The sequence below is a fragment of the Lontra canadensis genome, unplaced genomic scaffold, assembly GCF_010015895.1.
Source record: "Lontra canadensis isolate GAN:19392208 unplaced genomic scaffold, GSC_riverotter_1.0 scaffold40, whole genome shotgun sequence".
Taxonomy (NCBI): Eukaryota; Metazoa; Chordata; class Mammalia; order Carnivora; family Mustelidae; genus Lontra; species Lontra canadensis.
This window is the reverse complement of record NW_022631034.1, coordinates 4,313,649-4,331,740: the sequence shown is the minus strand read 5'-3', so window position 1 is coordinate 4,331,740 and position 18,092 is coordinate 4,313,649. Positions and strand designations below refer to the sequence as shown.

At 34.1% G+C, this 18,092-nt stretch overlaps 1 protein-coding gene across 1 annotated transcript in view; it reads left to right on the top strand.

Annotated features, from left to right (window-relative positions):
- ANKRD13C (ankyrin repeat domain 13C) overlaps positions 1–18,092 on the top strand; it is a 92,304-nt gene that overhangs the window by 54,396 nt on the left and 19,816 nt on the right. Inside the window, exons 7-9 of the mRNA XM_032870091.1 lie at positions 292–436; positions 5,279–5,410; positions 8,419–8,580. Coding sequence (XP_032725982.1) covers positions 292–436; positions 5,279–5,410; positions 8,419–8,580 — 439 coding nt within the window. The remainder of the gene's footprint in view (positions 1–291; positions 437–5,278; positions 5,411–8,418; positions 8,581–18,092) is intronic.

Genomic DNA, 18,092 nt, shown 5'->3' with positions numbered 1-18,092 from the left:
GAGCAATGGTAGGAAACAAGGTATAGTTATGGAAATATTTGAACAATGTGGAAACAATCTTTTTCTTGTTGGAATAATAAAGTATACATTCAGGAAATGAAACATAGGAAAAATGGAATATACATTTAAATATTCTTTCAGTGTTTTTAAATAAAATACTTTAGCTTTTTACTATAAGTTTGACTTTGAAATATGGTGTTAGCGTCAATTAAACAAGCAACAAAGCTTATTTAATTATCATAGAGTTTTATCAAAATTTTGTCAGGTTTCTCATCTATCCGTCTTTCACAGGCTTGACACTACTCTCATAGACTTTACTGACATGAAGTGCCAACGAGGGGATTTAAGCTTCATTTTCAATGGGGATGCGGCACCCTCTGAATCTTTTGTAGTATTAGACAATGAACAAAAAGTTTATCAGCGAATACACCATGAGGTGAGCATGTCATCTTGTCAGTATTTCTCTAAATGGTTTTTTAAAAATATCTATGTATGCAACCAAACATCAATGTAATTGTTTTAAAAGTCATATAGTGTAGGTGAAATGGTTCACTCCCAGTGCTTTCATTTCTTTACTAATAGCTTTAAGGTTCTTTTGTTTGTTTGTTTGTTTTTTAATATTCAGGTCTTCATCCTGACCTTCCATTGAGACCATTTGCTCATAATTCACTGGTGATCTTCTACTTAAATGAACTCCAACTTCTTTTAGTTCTCATTGGTAGCTCTGATTTGTTGCACCTGTGCCAGCTCTTTTACCATTTATTGTCTTGCTACCTTAGCTTCTTTTAATCTTGCTGAGCATCTCTATCCCCTTAGTAGCAACATCTCTTTTGGCTGTCCGTCTGTACTCTTTTTTGTACTCTTTTACTGTCCTTAACTTTTTGGCTGCTTTATCTTCTCCCTCTTAAAATACAAAAATATCTTCCTTCTGTTATGTCGTATCTCCCTGTTGGTATTGCCTGTACAGCAACCACTGAAAAATCATATACACGTTATCTTCATCCTTTGTTCCCTGAATGCCCTGCTATAAACCAAAGAAAAAGTTTTTCCTGTATCTATACATCATAGATAGCCTTAAAAATGTTTTTAAATCAACATTTTATTTTACCACTGTTGCTGTTCTTTTCTCTTCTTTTTTCTCTTCTCTTCTCTTCTCTTTCCTGGTACCTAACATGGGTCTTGAACTCATGACCCTGAGATTGAGACTGAGCTGAGATCAAGAGTCAGATGCTTAACTGACTGAGCCACCCAGGCACCCTGCTTTTCTTTTGTTTTTGTTTTTCAACACTTCATTTCCCTACATAGTCATTCACCACATCCTGTGGCTCCTTCCTTAATATCTCTTATTTTAGACCCTCCTCCTACTACCATGCCTATTGATGAGACCTTAATTACATTGTATGTGTACTACTAAATACTTTCCTAACTGGCAGTGAGCAATGAAGATTTAGATTGGAAGAGGAGAAGAAAAAGAAGGTATTCCTTGTGGAGGAAACAGGATGAATAAAGTCAGGGAAGTGGGAATGAGAATGGTATGTTTGACAAACAGAAAAGAGGTCTGACTGTGGTGAAGGTTTCTGTTAAGAGAGTGGGAATGTGGTTTGTGGAAGGCTTTAAAAGCCAGATAAGATAAAAGGATCTGCTGTAGTTGGCAACAGAGAATCATGGCTTCTTAAATAAGGTATCGATTTGATCCACAAGTAATTTAAGTGCTTTACAGCTTTTTTCATTAAATCTTTAATCTATCACAGCAAATAATATTATTATCTCCATTTTACAGATTAGAAAATTGAGGCTTATAGATGTTAAATGACATCTTCAAGTTCACACAACTAGTATGTAAGATGGGTTGGGAAAATAGGGAGATTAGAGGTAGGGAACTTATGGAAGAAGTTTTTATTTTTTTACAGTTCTACAGTTGAGAAGTGATAAGGCTCTTGACTAGGATTGTACAGTGAATACCTAAAAAAACTATGACTTACATTTCCAAGAATGAAAGATTGTGATTTGGTAGTAGTTTGAATGTAGTGAATTAAGAATTAGAAAGATGTAAAGTAAGTATAGTGCTTCTGCCTTGAAGAGTGGAATAATGGTGGTGCCAGTGATAGAACTGGAAGATCTGGAAATGTATATGTTTGAGGTTTTAGATGATATTAGTTTTGAGTCATTTGCTAAAATCAATGTACTTACTTCAACCCTGTCTTTATCAGACTTCTTGGTCTATTATTGGAAACTTAGTTCTTAAAATTATAATTTCCTTACGATTTGACTTTGGTCAAGCGATCTTTTCCCTTCTCTTCTTATTCTTTGTTGCCTGTTCCTTTTTCTCTGCCACCTCTTGAATATTGGTATACCCTCAATGTGGTTCTCATTTTGACAAACTGTCAGAATAATCTCTTCTATTCCTACATCTTGAGCTACCTACCATGGGTTGATGATAGATCTCTCAGTGGAGGTCTATCTACTTAAGTTCCTAATGGATATCAGGTACCTCAAAATTTAGCTCATCTAAAACTTAATTCTTTTTTTCCCCCTCTAAACTCCAAACCTGCCCTCTCTCCCATTGTCCTTCCTTTGATGAATGACATCATTCTCTATTCAGTCAGGAGACTGTGAGTTATTTTTGAAATATTTTCTTATATTCCATGTTTCCTAATTAGAGAACAAGTGTGGTCCTTTCTGTCTCCCTAATGTCTTATAATTACCTCTTTTTAATCATACCATTACTGCCACAATTCAGATATTCATTATCTCTCAACTGGACCGTTACAAAATGGTCATCAAAAACATGATCATCCTGGTCCCCTTCTTGTCTGCTTCTAAATTATCCCACATATAGGAGATAGATTGAACATTGAAAGCAACTTCATGAAACCTGCCTTCTTTAATGATACTTTAAAAGATCCCTGTTTCCTAAAGAATGAAATCCAAATTCCTTAACATGACCTGGAACCTTCTGTGACCTGGCTTTTGCTTACTTTTCCAGCCTGTTTTTACTTTACTATCTTAGATACCCTCATATTTAGTTCTTTGCAGTTTTTCAGATGTGTCATGCCATTTAGAGCCTCATTCCTTTGTTCACATTGTTTCCACCTCCTGGAATGCTCTTCTTGTACTTCCATACTTTGGGGGCATCTACTTAGTGTTACTTCCTCCTTTGCCAGGTGACCATTATTTTGTTTATGCTCCTACTGAATGTGGTACTATAGTGCTTCTAAAGCTATATTCATTTATGTGGCATTCTTCCTCTGCTCCCCATGGTTCCTTTAGTTGTATTCTCTGGTACCTAATACAGTGCATCAATACATTCCAGGCTGTAGTTTGGCAAACACTTTCTGTAAAGGGAGAGATAGTAAATATGTTAGATATTTATATATATTTTTTGGGCCAGATGGTCTCTGTCACAACTACTCAACTCTGCTTTTAGTAACCTAAAAATAGGTATAGAGAGTATTTCAATGAATGAGTGTGGCTATACTCCAATTTATTTATAAACACAGGTAGTACACTGGCTTTTGCCTACTGGCCATAGTTCACCAGCCTTTATTCTAGACTCTTGGATAATTTATTAAATAATTTGACCTCTTGCATATTAAAGACAATGGGGTTGCTACCTAGGCAACAAGTGAGCTAGAAGCATGGCATTGAAATAGAAGCCAGAGAGTAAGGCTACTAGTGTAAATATTAGCTAATCTTAAAGTAGCAATGGAATTATGAAAGGGTGTATATGTGTATGTGTGTTTTATACCTAAAAAAAAATAGAAAAGCTTGATTTTGAGCATCAGTCCTCAAGGCAGGGAATAGTTATTGTTTATTCTAATATACATACATAAATAATAACTGTTCAATAAATGTTTCTTGAACAAATGTTATTAACGATTGATCTTTTTCAATGATGTGGTTAGGAGATGGCCAGTCTATGATTTTTAGAAGAGTTCTGTTGCAAAAGTTTATTTAAAAAGAGGGTTTTTGAAACTTAAGGCAAATTTCTTCATAGACAGTGTTGTATATAGTATTGTTCCAAAGCTAATACATGAAATCCTAATTGATTTAGAGTATATTTGAAACATAATGCCTGACAGTTCTATACCTATGCCAGCTAAAGTTTTTCTTTAGAAAACTGTGTTCAGAGTTAGTTTGGTTACCGGAGCTACATTTTCACCTCTTACAGCTTTAGCATTAATGTCAGGATTTTTCATTCTTCACTTGTAAGGTGAAGGAAATGGCCCTGTTCCAGTCCCAGGGTATCGCTGTGTTTTTGTTTTTGTTTTTTTTTTCTATAGACTTATAAGTTCAGAAATAGATTATATCTGGGTGAAGTTTGGTGATTAAGAATAGAAAATGGGCCTCTTGGGAAGCTAGAAATCTGGAGATAGGGGAAATAGAGCTTGTAGTCATCATAAAACATTGTGGACAATTCTTATTCCCTAGTCACTTCTCTAGTTTATGGCTTTTTTCTCCTTTCTTTCCCCTTAGGACCCTGTAGTCCTAAGTATCAGAGATTCTCTTCTTGGCTTATTACAGAATAGAACCTCATTTTATACCTGCTCATTTACCCTTCTGTACCTGATCATGTAGTCTTCTATCTCTGAAGCAAGCACAAACCTTTTTTCTCATTTAAAAAAATAATTATTAATCAGTTATTATATATCAGCACTGGGAAATATTTAGAGGATAAACCAGAAACAAGACTATTACATTTTGAAACCATGGTTTTTTTATTTTTGGGTTCCCTTTCTTGCTATAAGGAATATAGAGAGGATCTCTTTTCTTCTTTCCTTCTCTCCTCTCTTTCTCTTCCTTTCTCCTTCCATTCCTTCCACTTACAGTTATTGGGAAAGAAAGGCTCAAATGATAGTGGTGGGTCTTTGGAGGAAAAAGAGTTAAAGTAAGATTGATCTGTATTTGAAGAAAACCTTGATAAAGGAATTTTGTCTCAGACCTCTCAACTTAATCTTTTAAAATTGCTCTACATACTTTATATTTCTGTAATCAGTAACCCAGTATTGTTTCCATGACCTATCTTTAATAGTATAAGAGTACTGTATTTTATGTGCCCCATATTTACAGATTTATAATTAGCCATAATTCTAACTCATTTAGAGATACAGAGTTAAAACTTCTGTAATTGGTTTTTAGGTTAAGACTTAACATTTTTTAGAATCTGTCCTTTTTGGTTTTAAAATCTGTAACATTTAATTGTTGATATTTTCTTATGTAGTACTAATAACCTTTGAAAACCTAGATTCTTATATTTAACTTATACCCCCCACTGCAGGAATCAGAGATGGAAACAGAAGAAGAGGTTGACATTTTAATGAGTAGTGATATTTACTCTGCAACTTTATCAACCAAATCAATTTCTTTCACGCGTGCCCAAACAGGATGGCTTTTTCGGGAAGATAAAACAGTATGTGTAAATCTTGATTTTTCAACTTTAAAAATTGCTCAGTATTTCATGTTACCAAAATAATGTGGTGGAAATGCGGAAGAAGTAGCTTACTGAATTGTCTCCCAATGGTTTATTCCCTCCTCCTTAATCCAGATAGGGAATTATAATGGTTGTTTATAGAGTTAGAAGATATTCTTACTGAATCAAGGAGAGAAAGTTTAGCTCATCTGACTTTTGTTGAGAAACATTCTTGCTATCAGCTGCCTTGTTATTCACAGGGAAACATGATTCCATTACATTTCTAATGCTTTTATTCCTTAAGACCACAAAGAGGGATACACTTTTGAATTCATTTCCCTGGACCTTTCTTTTTTCTTTCTACTTTTAGGCTTCTAAACTATTTACTCACTCAGTATCTGTTTCTCAGTATTCCATTCATATGACTGGAATTAAATAAGCTTATGTTTCTAAAAAAATAAATAAGCTTTCATTTCTATAACAGTCATTAAATTAAATTTCCATGGAGGTTCCCTCATTTGTGAATTGTAAATTCTTTCCGTAATTCCCATTTCATCTGTCAGCAAGAGGTTATATAAGGCTATTCAAAATATATTTAAAAATTTTTAAATAGACCTAAGAGAAGCATTTTATAAAGTTTTAAATACAATTAATAAGTCATCACAGAGGCAACTGGTTAGCTCAGTCAGTGGAGCATGCCACTCTTGATCTCAGGCTTAGGAGTTCAAGTCCCACATTGAATGTAGAGATTACGTAAAAGAAAAATCTTAAAAAAAAAAAAAAAGAAGAAATCACATAGGTGAGGGCCAAGATCTACAACAATTGGGTTTTAAAAATTATGTTTTATTACACACAGTAGAAATGAATATATTCTTACCGGAAAAGCAAAAATAGGTTTTATTAGGGTTCTCTGAGGAGGAAATTGGTAGGAGATCACTCTCTTTCTATATCTCTGTATGTCTACATGTAGATACATGTGTACCTATATACAAAGATTTGGATATAGAGAAAGAAGGTGGGAGGGGTTTAATTACACACACACACACACACACACACACACACACAAAACCACAAAAAAACCCTCCACAGTAAAATCTAGGCAGTGTTAGACCAGACAACTGGGCACTATAGTCTAGTTAAATTTACACAAAATTAATCACCACACAACCTTATACAAAAACATGAAAAGAGCCCTTATTACTAACTCAGTCCCCAGAGTACTTTGTAGAGAATTATGCATTTGTATATCCTCTAGATCATTTTTTATTCTCTGCATACATAAATATGTATCCATAGTAATATGTAGCTTTAGTTGTTGATATTTATTTTTTCTAGTGTTATATTGTGTTGTTTTGCGCTTTTTTCTTCACTCTTTAGTATGTTTAGAAAATTTTTTCTTATCAGTAGTACCACTTCATTCTTTTTAGCAACTGCATAGTATTCCATTGTATGGATATATTGTAGTTTATTTATCTAGTCTCTTATTTATGGACATTGTGATAAATGACACACAATTGTGTCCAGTTTTCTGCTATTGCAAGTGATGTTGCATTTACCATCCATTTATATGTCCTTGCATTGTCTCTTATAGATAGCAAAAAATGGAATGGTTGGATTATGAAGCGTATATACTTAAAATTTTTATTGATATGATGATTTACTTTTAATAACTTCTCTTTCATTATAAGATTTCAAAAACTGAGAATTTCCTCCTGAGAATTTCTCAACCACAGATAAATTCTCACTATTAGATGTAGGTTCATGAACTTTATTTTCAAAGCATATTTGGCAGCAAATAGTATAGGATTCCCAGTTGTAAGCTCCCACACTGCAATCCATTTGATGGCTTGAAGTCTTACTTGTTTGTACTCTGTTCTTCTGGACAGCATTAGAAGGATCACCTCAAGAGAAGATAAAAATTGAAGCTGCTATTCATCTAGTGCTACTGCTAAGCAGCTCAAAGCTCTTGAACAGCGTCTAGGTGATCTTCTTAAATCTTTGACAGGTAAGGAGGGAGTCAGTAATACTTACGGTTCCCATTTTATAGGTAGAAACAGGTGCAGAATGCTTTACTTTTTGATGACTGGTAAGAAGGCCACCAAGAACAAGGTGGACATGAAAACAGCCCTAAACACTTAGTTTTGGAATGCCAGAAAACATCAGTAAGATGGAGACCAAGTGATTTTCATGCAGTTAGAAACGGGAAGCTTGTTTTCAGTAAGTTTTGATCATGGTTTTTGTAGCAAGGTGTTTGAAACTGACCGCCCATGGGTCTGAAAAAGGTTGAAGGTTAATGTTGAAGGAGTCTTAATTGAAAGGAAATAACAGCTGTTTCCTTGATACCATTTATATCACTTGCATTTCCTTATCCCTAATCCATAACGTAAACACTTAATTGTAATTGTATGGGTGAGCAAGACTATTCTGTTGTTCTCTCTTCTTTATTGAAAGCAGCTAGCAACCGTAACTTGAAGTTAGATCTTGTTAGAGAATAGAGTATTGGAGCAGGTAATTATTTCTAGTTGGGCTAGGGATTCCTATGTGAATTAGAGTATTTCTTTTTATTCTACTTTTTTTCTATCTATAAAATGGGAACAGTAATTATCCCTGACCCCTCCTTGTTACTCATGATTGAATATCAGTGAAATAAAGTTTTCAGATAGCTTTGTGCTACTTGGGAATAGATTCAAAAGGAATACTATGTGGTATTTTTATTTAGATTTAATTCATTTGCAGATTAACTACCATACATCTTGTGTGTTTAAAATTTTCATTTACAAATGTGAAATGTATAGTTTAAATATTTTTCATTTTAATAGAATATGTAAGATAATTTGATAAGCTCAATTACTGAAGGGAGCATTTATTTTCACCTAAATATTACATGTTATGGAAAAACGTATATATTACTTTGAAACTTTCTTTTTAATCTAAAATAAACTTAATTCATTTTATTATTTTGAAATATTTAAATATTTTATTATTTTGATTATTTAATTTCATTTTAGGAAAGAGTAGGAAACTTTTTGGCAGACTTTTATCTGGTGAATGGACTTGTTTTAGAATCAAGAAAAAGAAGAGAACATCTTAGTGAAGAAGATATTCTTCGAAATAAGGCCATTATGGAGAGTTTGAGTAAAGGTGGAAACATAATGGAACAGAATTTTGAGGTATAATGTTTACTTCTAATTTATAATGTTCTAATAAGACTTCATTCCTGGCACTCAGTGAATTTATATAAGTACACTAAGTACACTCACAGGTTTTTTAAAAAATTAATTAATTATTATTATTATTATTATTATTTACTATATATCACCTTTTATTTTTCTTTAATAGGGCCTTTGGTAATTTTTTGTGAATGTATTCTTGGTCTTTGAGTCTTAATTAATAGATTAAAATTGTTTTATAAGCATGAAACCAAGTGTTAATTTTTAATCCGTGTCCCTTTGTATATCTTCTTTTTCCTACTTCACCAAAAAGGCCCAGCCAAAGATTTACTCCCCTTATGAAGTCATTTCTAATCTATACCTTCCCATAAGTTTTATGTAGCATGTGTATATTAAGAACATGCTATATGCAAAAAATTGTGTGACAGTAGGGGAAGGGGAGGGGAAGTTAGGAAATACAAAGGTATATGAGACATCGTCACTGGGATATTAAATTTATTTTTTATTTTGAAAATTTTAGATTTTAGATTTACAAAAAAGTACAAAGAATTCCTCAATACTCTTCATCGAGATTCCCCAGATGTTAACATTTAATAACAATGGTATAGCGGTGTTTTACAAATTAAAGGTGGCATAGGGACCCCTTAATTTAGGGACCCCATTAATTTAGTGGGCTGTGACCACTCTTTTTAAAAGAGAAAAAAAATTAGAACCTCAACGAAGATGTTAGAGTAAAACCAGAACACATGACATGTAGTATGGGTCATTACTTTATGAGATAATATTTTAGGGGTGTATGTGTTTATAAATACGGATATGTGTGAGTGCTGGTTTGAAGTGTCAAATGTGAGTCACAGTAGTAAAAAGATTAAAGGTTACTATGAGGAGGCTTGAATCCCTTGAATGTTTAGTTTCTTTCCTATGGTATTGTGCCAGATTATGTTTTAGGGATAGATAAACTTTTCAGAACAATATGCCAGGTTCCAGCTAATGTATGGTAATGCCGTACATACCAGGAAAATATTTTAATGTTTAGAAAGTTCATTTGTTTAGTGTAACAGCTATAGTTTAGTTAAATAAGTGTAGGATATAAAATGTCTAAGAATCCTTATTAAATGTTAAAGTTGTGATTATGCCAGTGTAGTGTGATCCTGTCCCCTCATGCCAGATCCTCTTTGTACACCTTTATCTTTTTCCTGGGATAGAGCATCACAGGACTTCATTTTCAGGAAGCCTTCTGGTATTTACTGATCTCTTGATCAGTAAGAGATATAGGACACGATATGCTCAGGAAGTAGAAATGCAGATGAACTGAGAGAGGGAATGCTGAGGTCAGTCTTTAACAAAGCTGCTACTCTCTCCCATCATTGACCAGACAAAAGTCCATTTATTTGGATTTGCATTGTGATTAAAATTTTATTGGACTTGTTTTTTTTTAAAATGGTTTTATTGTGGTGGTAGTTATTGCTACCTTTGTTTAAGTTTGGCAGTAAGCTATTTGGGGATGAATACATAGAAACAAAACTTTATAAAATAGAATTTCATGGGCCATTTGCCATTTGTCTTCAGTTGTCTGATTTATCTACATTTAAACTTAAGAGTATGCAACGATTTCCTTTAGGGCAGAGATTATAACCTGATGCACCTAATTGTTAATGGGGCCTTTAAATTGCATTTTAATCAGTAGTAGTTTTGAACTTTGCACTTAAAACATAGTTTAATTCCAAATGAGTATATAATAGAACAAAATAATATGAAATAAATTAACTAGTTAAGCTTTTAATTTCTACGCAGAAATCAAAGGAAACATTTCCTGTGTGAAGCATAGCCTTTTGAACTGTGTAGTTCTTCATGAATATTTAAAATCAGCTCATCAGTTTCTACAAAAGATGAAAAACGTGGTAGGATTTTGATAGGATGATTTTGAATATATAGATCAGTCAGTTTTTACATGAAGGTCTGCTTGATTTTTCTGAATTCAACTTTTAATTTTGAGGTAATTATAGGTTCACATACATAGTCATAAGAAATAATACAGAGATTCTACATATATACCTCACCCAGTTTCCTCAAATGGTAACGTCTTACAAAACAGTAATATAATAGCATAACCAGGGTATTTGCATTTATAGTCAAGATATAAAACGTGTCCCTCACCATAAGATTCCTCCTATTCCCCTTGTATAGGCATACCTTTTGCCTTTTTGTGCCTTTCCTGTCCTTTATCCCTCGCAACCATTAATCTATTTCTCCATTTTAAAAATTTTGTCATTTCAAGAGTATTGTGTATACCCTTTGAGATTGCCCCCCCACCCCACTCAGCTTAATTCTCTGGTAATTTTTCCCAGTTGTAAATCAATAGTTTGTTCGTTTTACTGCTGCATAGTAGTCCATGTTATGATTGTACCATAGTTTGGTTAACTGTTACCTGTTGAAGGACATTTGGGTTGTTTCCAGTTTTTGGCTATTATGAATAAAGCTGCCAAAAATGTTCACATACAGGTTTTTGTGTGAACATAAGTCTTATTTCTCTGGGATAAATGCTCTTTTGGAATGCATGAAGCTGGCTGCTTGTGTGTGTGCTTGAGGAGTAAATGGGCAGAGGGACCCTTGGGGAGTGGGCTGTAGGACCCTGTGTGCCTCACTGCCCTGGTGGCTCTAGAAGACAGTTCATGCCAGTTGTCTGATTTGTCTACTCTGTGTACCATTCATACTGTAACTGGGCCCGAGCAAGAACACCTGTTCTTTGGGGTCCCAAACAGACCAGGTTCAGCTAGCCACTTGCCACTGGCAAGATCCAAAGGCAGATAGACAAGTGGTGGTGAAATAAGAAAGGACTTTATTTTGGTGAGGCCAACACCAGGAAGATAGCTAACTGATGTCTCAAAGACTATGCAAAGTGCTGAAAATACTCCTGGTTTATGTAAGGAAAATGTGGGACAAAGGTATGTGGGTACGTGCTGCTGGACAGTAAAGGTCAGGTTGATCATTGCCCTGGGGTCAGTCATGCAGGGTCTTGCTGGTGTCGGGGCAGTTCTTACTGGGTTTCTGTCAAGGTTTCTATCAAGGGATCCTTTACCTATAGGGTTTTTGTTGTTGTTGTTGTTTTGTTTGTTTTTTGTTTCTGTTTTTGTTTTGTCTGAGTTAAAAGATAATTGGAAAGAAGGAGTTAATTAGAAAGTACAGACTGAGGTCAAATGTAGGTGGTTTTGAAGTCCTTTTTCAACACTCATCTCTAGAATGCCCAGATGCTGTCTTTGCTCTGGTCCATTCAGAACTTCCTCCATAATGAAGAGTTCACATCCCTCCCTTCCGGGGTTGGGCTTGGGGTTGGGATGATGGGGGTGAAGGGAGGGTTCTGCACTCAGGTTCAAGTACAGTTAAGAGTATAGTTGCTGGGTTGTATGTTTAGTTTTGTGAGAAACTGCCAGAATGTTTTACATTTTCCATTCTTGCAAACAGCGTATGAGTGATTGTTTCTTTCATCCTTTCCGACATTTGATATTGTCACAATTTTTATTTTATCCATTCTTTTTTCGGTTTTTATTATTTTTTTATTACTTATTTTACTGTTTCTGGTAATGTCTTACTTAGCTCCTATATGGATACAAAATACCAGAAACTGGATGGCTTAAACCATAAGAATATATTTTTCACAGTTCTAGAGGCTGGAAAGACCAAGAGCATAAGCATGCTGGCCTATTTGCTTTCCAGATATGGGTTTTCTTACTGACTTACAGATGGCTGACTTCTTGCTGTGTTCTTAGGTTGGGGAGAGCACTCTGTTCACTCTGTTTGCTCTTAGAAGAGCAGTAATACCATCATGTGAGTCTCGCCCTTACGACCTCATCTAAAACTAATTATTTCCCACAAAAATAGACTCAAAATGGATGAAAGACCTAAATGTGAGACAGGAATCCATCAAAATCCTAGAGAACACAGCAACCTCTGTGATCTCTGCCACAGCAACTTCCTGCTAGACACATCTCCAAAGGCAAGGGAAACAAAGGCAAAAATGAACTATTGGGACTTGATCAAGATAAAAACCTTATGCACAGCAAAGGAAACAGTTGATAAAACCAAAAGACAACTGACAGAATAGGAGAAGATATTTGCAAATGTCTCATCAGATAAAGGGCTAGTATCCAAAATCTATAAAGTACTTACCAAACTCAACACCTGAAAAAAAAAGAATCCCCTCAAGAAATGGGCAGAAGATATGAATAGACATTTCTCCAAAGAAAACATACAAATGGTCAACAGACACATGAAAAAAGGCTCCACATCACTTGGCATCAGGGAAATACAAATCAAACCACAATGAGATACCACTTTACACTGGTCAGAATGGCTAAAATTAACAAGTCAGGAAATGACAGATGTTGGCGAGGATGGGAAAAGGGTGAACCCTCTTAGACTGTTGGTGGGAATGTAAGCTGGTGCAACTACTCTGGAAAATCGTATGGAGGATCCTCAAAAAGTTGAAGATAGAGCTACCCTACAACCCAGCAATTGTACTACTCCAAAGATTTTGTGTTTTTGGGTTTACCCCGAAGATACAAATGTAGTGATCTGAAGGGGCACCTGCACCCCAATGTTCATAGCAGCAGTGTCCACAGTAGCCAAACTATGGAAAGAGCCCAGATATCCATTGACAGATGAATGGATAAAGAAGATGTAGTATGTATATACAATGGAATACTTGTCAGCCATCAAAAAAAAAAAAAAGAGTATCTTGCCATTTGCAATGATGTGGATGGTACTAGAGGGTATTATGCTAAGTAAAATAAGTCAGAGAAAAGAGAAAGACAGTTATTATATGATCTCAAGTCATATGTGGAATTTAAGAAACAAAGCAGGATCATAGCGGAAGGGAGGGGAAAAATATGAAATTAGAGAGGGAGACAAACCGTAAGAGACTATCAAATGAAACAAACTGAGGGTTGCTGGAGGGGAGCGGGGTGGGGGATTGGGGTAACTTGAGCGATAGACATCAAGGAAGACTTGTGATACGATAAGCAATGGGTATTATTTAAGACAGATTAATCACTGAATTCTACCTCTGAAACTAATAATACATTATATATTAGTTAATTGAGTATAAATTTTAAAAAATGTTAACAGGGAGAATAGTCGGGAGATCCTACCAGTGAGAATGTTGGGGATAGCCCTTGGCACGTTGCAGGAGCTGCTTTTGCTTCATCTGTGTTTGTCAGCTCTCTTGAATTCCTTAGGACAGAGAAGATTTTGCCAGGTTTCTTTTGTTTCATTTTGCTTTGCTTTGAAGCCCTGTGCAGCGTAGGTGTTGTGATACTGAGTCACACTTCCCAGCCCCCACTATCTTTGTGTTCCCTATCATCTTAGAGATATGTGGCCTAGGAAATTGGATGATACTAGTCCCTAAGCATGCACTTGGTAGAGGAGGTGGCAGAATAGCTCAGTGGCCCAGAGGAAGCCCTTCTGCAGAGTGTTTTATTCTTTTTACTGCCTTAGATGCTGATAGTCAAAAGAGGGCCTTGATGCTTGTTTATAATTTATGCCTATCTAATTTTCATGAGGTGAGGAGGCCTGTAATGAAGATCACATTCAGAGAGATGTTTGAAAAATAAAAAAGGAAAACCAGAAGCAGTGCTGAGGAGTAAGCAGAAAGTGCAGGAGCCGTGGCACAAGGTGAATGTCACAATTGAGCGTTACGTTTAGTTCTGAATTTCCTCCTAGCGAGGGAAAGGCTGGAAATACAGGGAATAATATAGTGTGCATTCCATGAAAGGAAGAAATAACAACTGGCCTTCAGAGATGTGTGGTTTTGTGACTGGATGGAGGTGTTAGCTAATGATGTGATGGTAATCATTTTGCAATATATAAATGCATCAAATTAACATGTTGTACACCACAAACTCATACAATGTTATATGTCAGTTATATCTCAATAAAACTGAGGCAAAATATAAAAAAAAATCTAATTACCTCCTTAAGCCCCCACCTCAAACACCATCACATTAGTAGTTAGAGTTTTAGCACATGAATTTTGGACGAATATAAACATTCAGTACATAACAGATAGTGAATAGTGCTATCTCATCGTTTTATTGCATTTCCCTAATAGCTAATGATATTTCAGTGCTCATCTCTTCATGTACTTATTTGCCATAAAATATACAGATTTATATCCTCTCTGATAAAATGTCTCTTCCTGTCTTTTGCCCATTGTCTAATTGGATTGTTTCTTTACTGTTGAGTTTTTAAAGTTTTTTATATATTCTAGATACTAGTTCTTTGTCAGGTGTGTGTGCAGGTATTTTTTCCCTACTCTGTAACTAATTTTTTTCATCCTATTAAACGTGTCTTTTGAAGAGGAAAAGTCTAATTTTGATGAGGTCCAGTTTACTAGTTTTTGTTTTATGACTTCTGCCACGTCTGTGCTTAGCTCCAAGTCCCTTAGATTATCTTCTATATGTTTTTGATCAAAGTTTTATATTTCTACATTTTACATTTAAGTCCATGAATTAATTTTGTTTAAGGTGTGATGTATGGTCAGGGTTTATTTTTTTGCCTTGGATGTCCACTTGATTTAGCACCATTAAAAAAAGAAAAGATTCATCCTTCCTCCATTGGATAACCTGCTGGAATTTTTACTGGGGTAGTGTTGAATTTGTAAATTAAAGTGGAGTGCTTGATATCTTAAAAATATTGAATTTTCTGTTTCATGAACCTGGTGTATCTCTACATTTATTTAGATCATCTATAGTTTATCTTAGAAGTGTTTTGTAGTTTTTAGTATATAAGTCTTTCTCACATTTTACTAAATTTATCTCTCAAGCATTTAGTATTTTGTAGTGCTTTCATAAGTGGTAATATTTTTAGATTTCATTTTCCAGTCATTCCTTGATAGCATATAGAAATACATATGACTTGTCCATATTGCTAAATTAATATATTATGTAGTTTTTGTAGATTCCTTAGGATTTTCTACAGATGATCATGTCCAGTCATAAAGGTTTACTTTTTCATTTCATTGTTTTTCTTACCTTATTGCGCTGGGAAGTAACACCGATATAATGTTGAATAAAAGTGTTGAGACTAGGTGCCATGCCTTTTTCCTGAGGGATTTTTTTATATTTGTGAATTTTAGGAAATCATTATACTAATTTTCAGTTTGGCATAAGTAATTTCTTAGGAATTACTAAAAGCCGTGGTTATATTGTTATTTGTTAATTCTATAATCCTTGTAAGATTACATTTTTGTTATTTTAGAATAAAAAATATGTATCTCATTATATATTGTTTGGACTTTTGATAGGGAAGAACTGAAGAATTACATTTGAGAATCTTTTTGGAGTTCAATTATAAATATTTAGAAGAAATTTAAAGAAAATAGTAATTCTGTCAGATACTCATCTATACATATAATTTGATTTGGTTGAATCAGGTAAGGTGTAGGATGAAAGAACATCAAAATAGAATTGATAAATGTAATCATAAAAAAGATACAAATAATCTGTGTGGTTTTTGTTTGTGTGTCTGTATGTTTCCTCTTAGACACAATTTGCTAACACATGGAAAGCAACATGAAACCGATACCAGTTTCATTATATTCAATAGTGGGCATTAAAGGAGAAGAGAAATATTTCAATGCATTTTGTAGATAATTTTAGGAATGTAGTTCTTTTAAACCTATGTAAGCTTTTTAGGAGATATATATATTTTATATATATATATATATATATATATAAATTAACACACAAGTTTTAAAAATTGGGGTGAAGAAGAGTAAAGGGGGGGATCTAATGAATTCAAGAGACATTTAATGATGAACTATGTTTAAAATTTTAACAGAGTTTAAAAAAAAACCCACATACTACTATTGAAATTAATGGCTGCTAGGTCACATTTGGTAATACAAAAGCAAATCAATTGTGATAATCAATATATATATGCTTTATTAACTTTCAAGTCAGGGTGAAATATAGATTACTTGTTCATATGTATGTATTTTAATTAGTGACCATTAAATATAAAGTGTTACATTATATTGGAGAATAACAAAGGATTTTCCAGTGACCTAATTTGAAAGGAGTACCATAAATCTAAATTCAATTTTTACGTTAAAAAACTTAAAAAATTAAAAAATTTTAAAAAAGGTTAATCCATATTCAGCTCAACAAGTTTTTCTTTCCTATTTATATTGGATTAAAACATTGGAGTTGTTTTTAGCAGGGGTATTGTTTTTATTTCATGTGTCATTTCATTTATTATAATGGCCTAATGAGACAAGTATCATTACCCCACTTTATAGAAAGGAAACTGAGGTTTAAAGAAATTAATGTACATGAAGTCACAGAACTAGAAGGAACAAAGGTAGGTTTTGATTTTAGGGCCCTTACCCAAGCTGCTTGGGCTCTAAGTATATCCCTTTATAGCCAGCCTTTAGTGTAGTTGCTTCTTTCTATATGTTCAGACTTTCAACACGTCTTAATAACCCTTCAACATGTTGGGAAGTTCAAGTTGGAAAAGGAGTCAGGGAACCTTAAGATACGATTCTGGGAAAGATGCTGTTCGTAAATGTAAAAAAATCAGTATTTTGATATTTTTAAAATTACGTGCATAGACCACGTAGTGGTAAAAAAATATATTTTTTGGCTTTGGAGCCTTATTGAAAATTTCAAGAACCTAGAAAATACATATGACAGTTCTGATTGTTTAAAAAAAAAAACATGACTTTTATGTTTTGAAGCTACTTTTTAATAGAATTTCAGTTCTTAAAAATAAATGTCTAATTCTTTTCAGAATGAATTTGTATTCTTCATTGTAAATGAATAACTTTGAGTTTCTTTCTTTATTTCTTTTTTAAAGATTTTATTTATTTATTTGACAGAGGTAGAGATCACAGGCAGGCAGAGAGGCAGGTAGAGAGAGAGAGGAGGAAGCAGGCTCCCTGCTGAGCAGAGAGCCCAATGCCGGGCTCTATCCCAGGACCTGGAGATCATGACCTGAGCCAAAGGCAGAGGCTTAACCCACTGAGCCACTCAGCCGCCTGATAGTATTTTTTTATAATAAAATTTAAGTGCTCAGAAGCTCTTAAGACACCATACTTGCTCTTATATTTTTGGTGTTTGTTTTCCTCTGTTCTAACCAGTTATTGTTGGAGGAGGGAACAATGTTTCGTTTATACCTTAGGCACAGAGTCATTGATAAAAGCATTTATTTTGCCAACTATACATATAGAATACTGAGTTAAGGTCTATTAATTCTTATGTATTTTTTAAATATATAAAATCTAAATAGGAATACATAGATATAAAATACATGAATGTCTTAAACTTCCAGAAACCTTTGCCATATAATAAAATAGGAGCAAACCTAGCAATACATTAAAAAATCTGTGTTTCTTATATGCTTCAAGAAAAACAGGCATTAGAATTTTTGCATTTAATTATGAAGAAATGTTTGATGATATTTCAATTAAAAAGCCTGTTGACTTGGGAAAATAACATTAGAAAGCCATCTGGTAT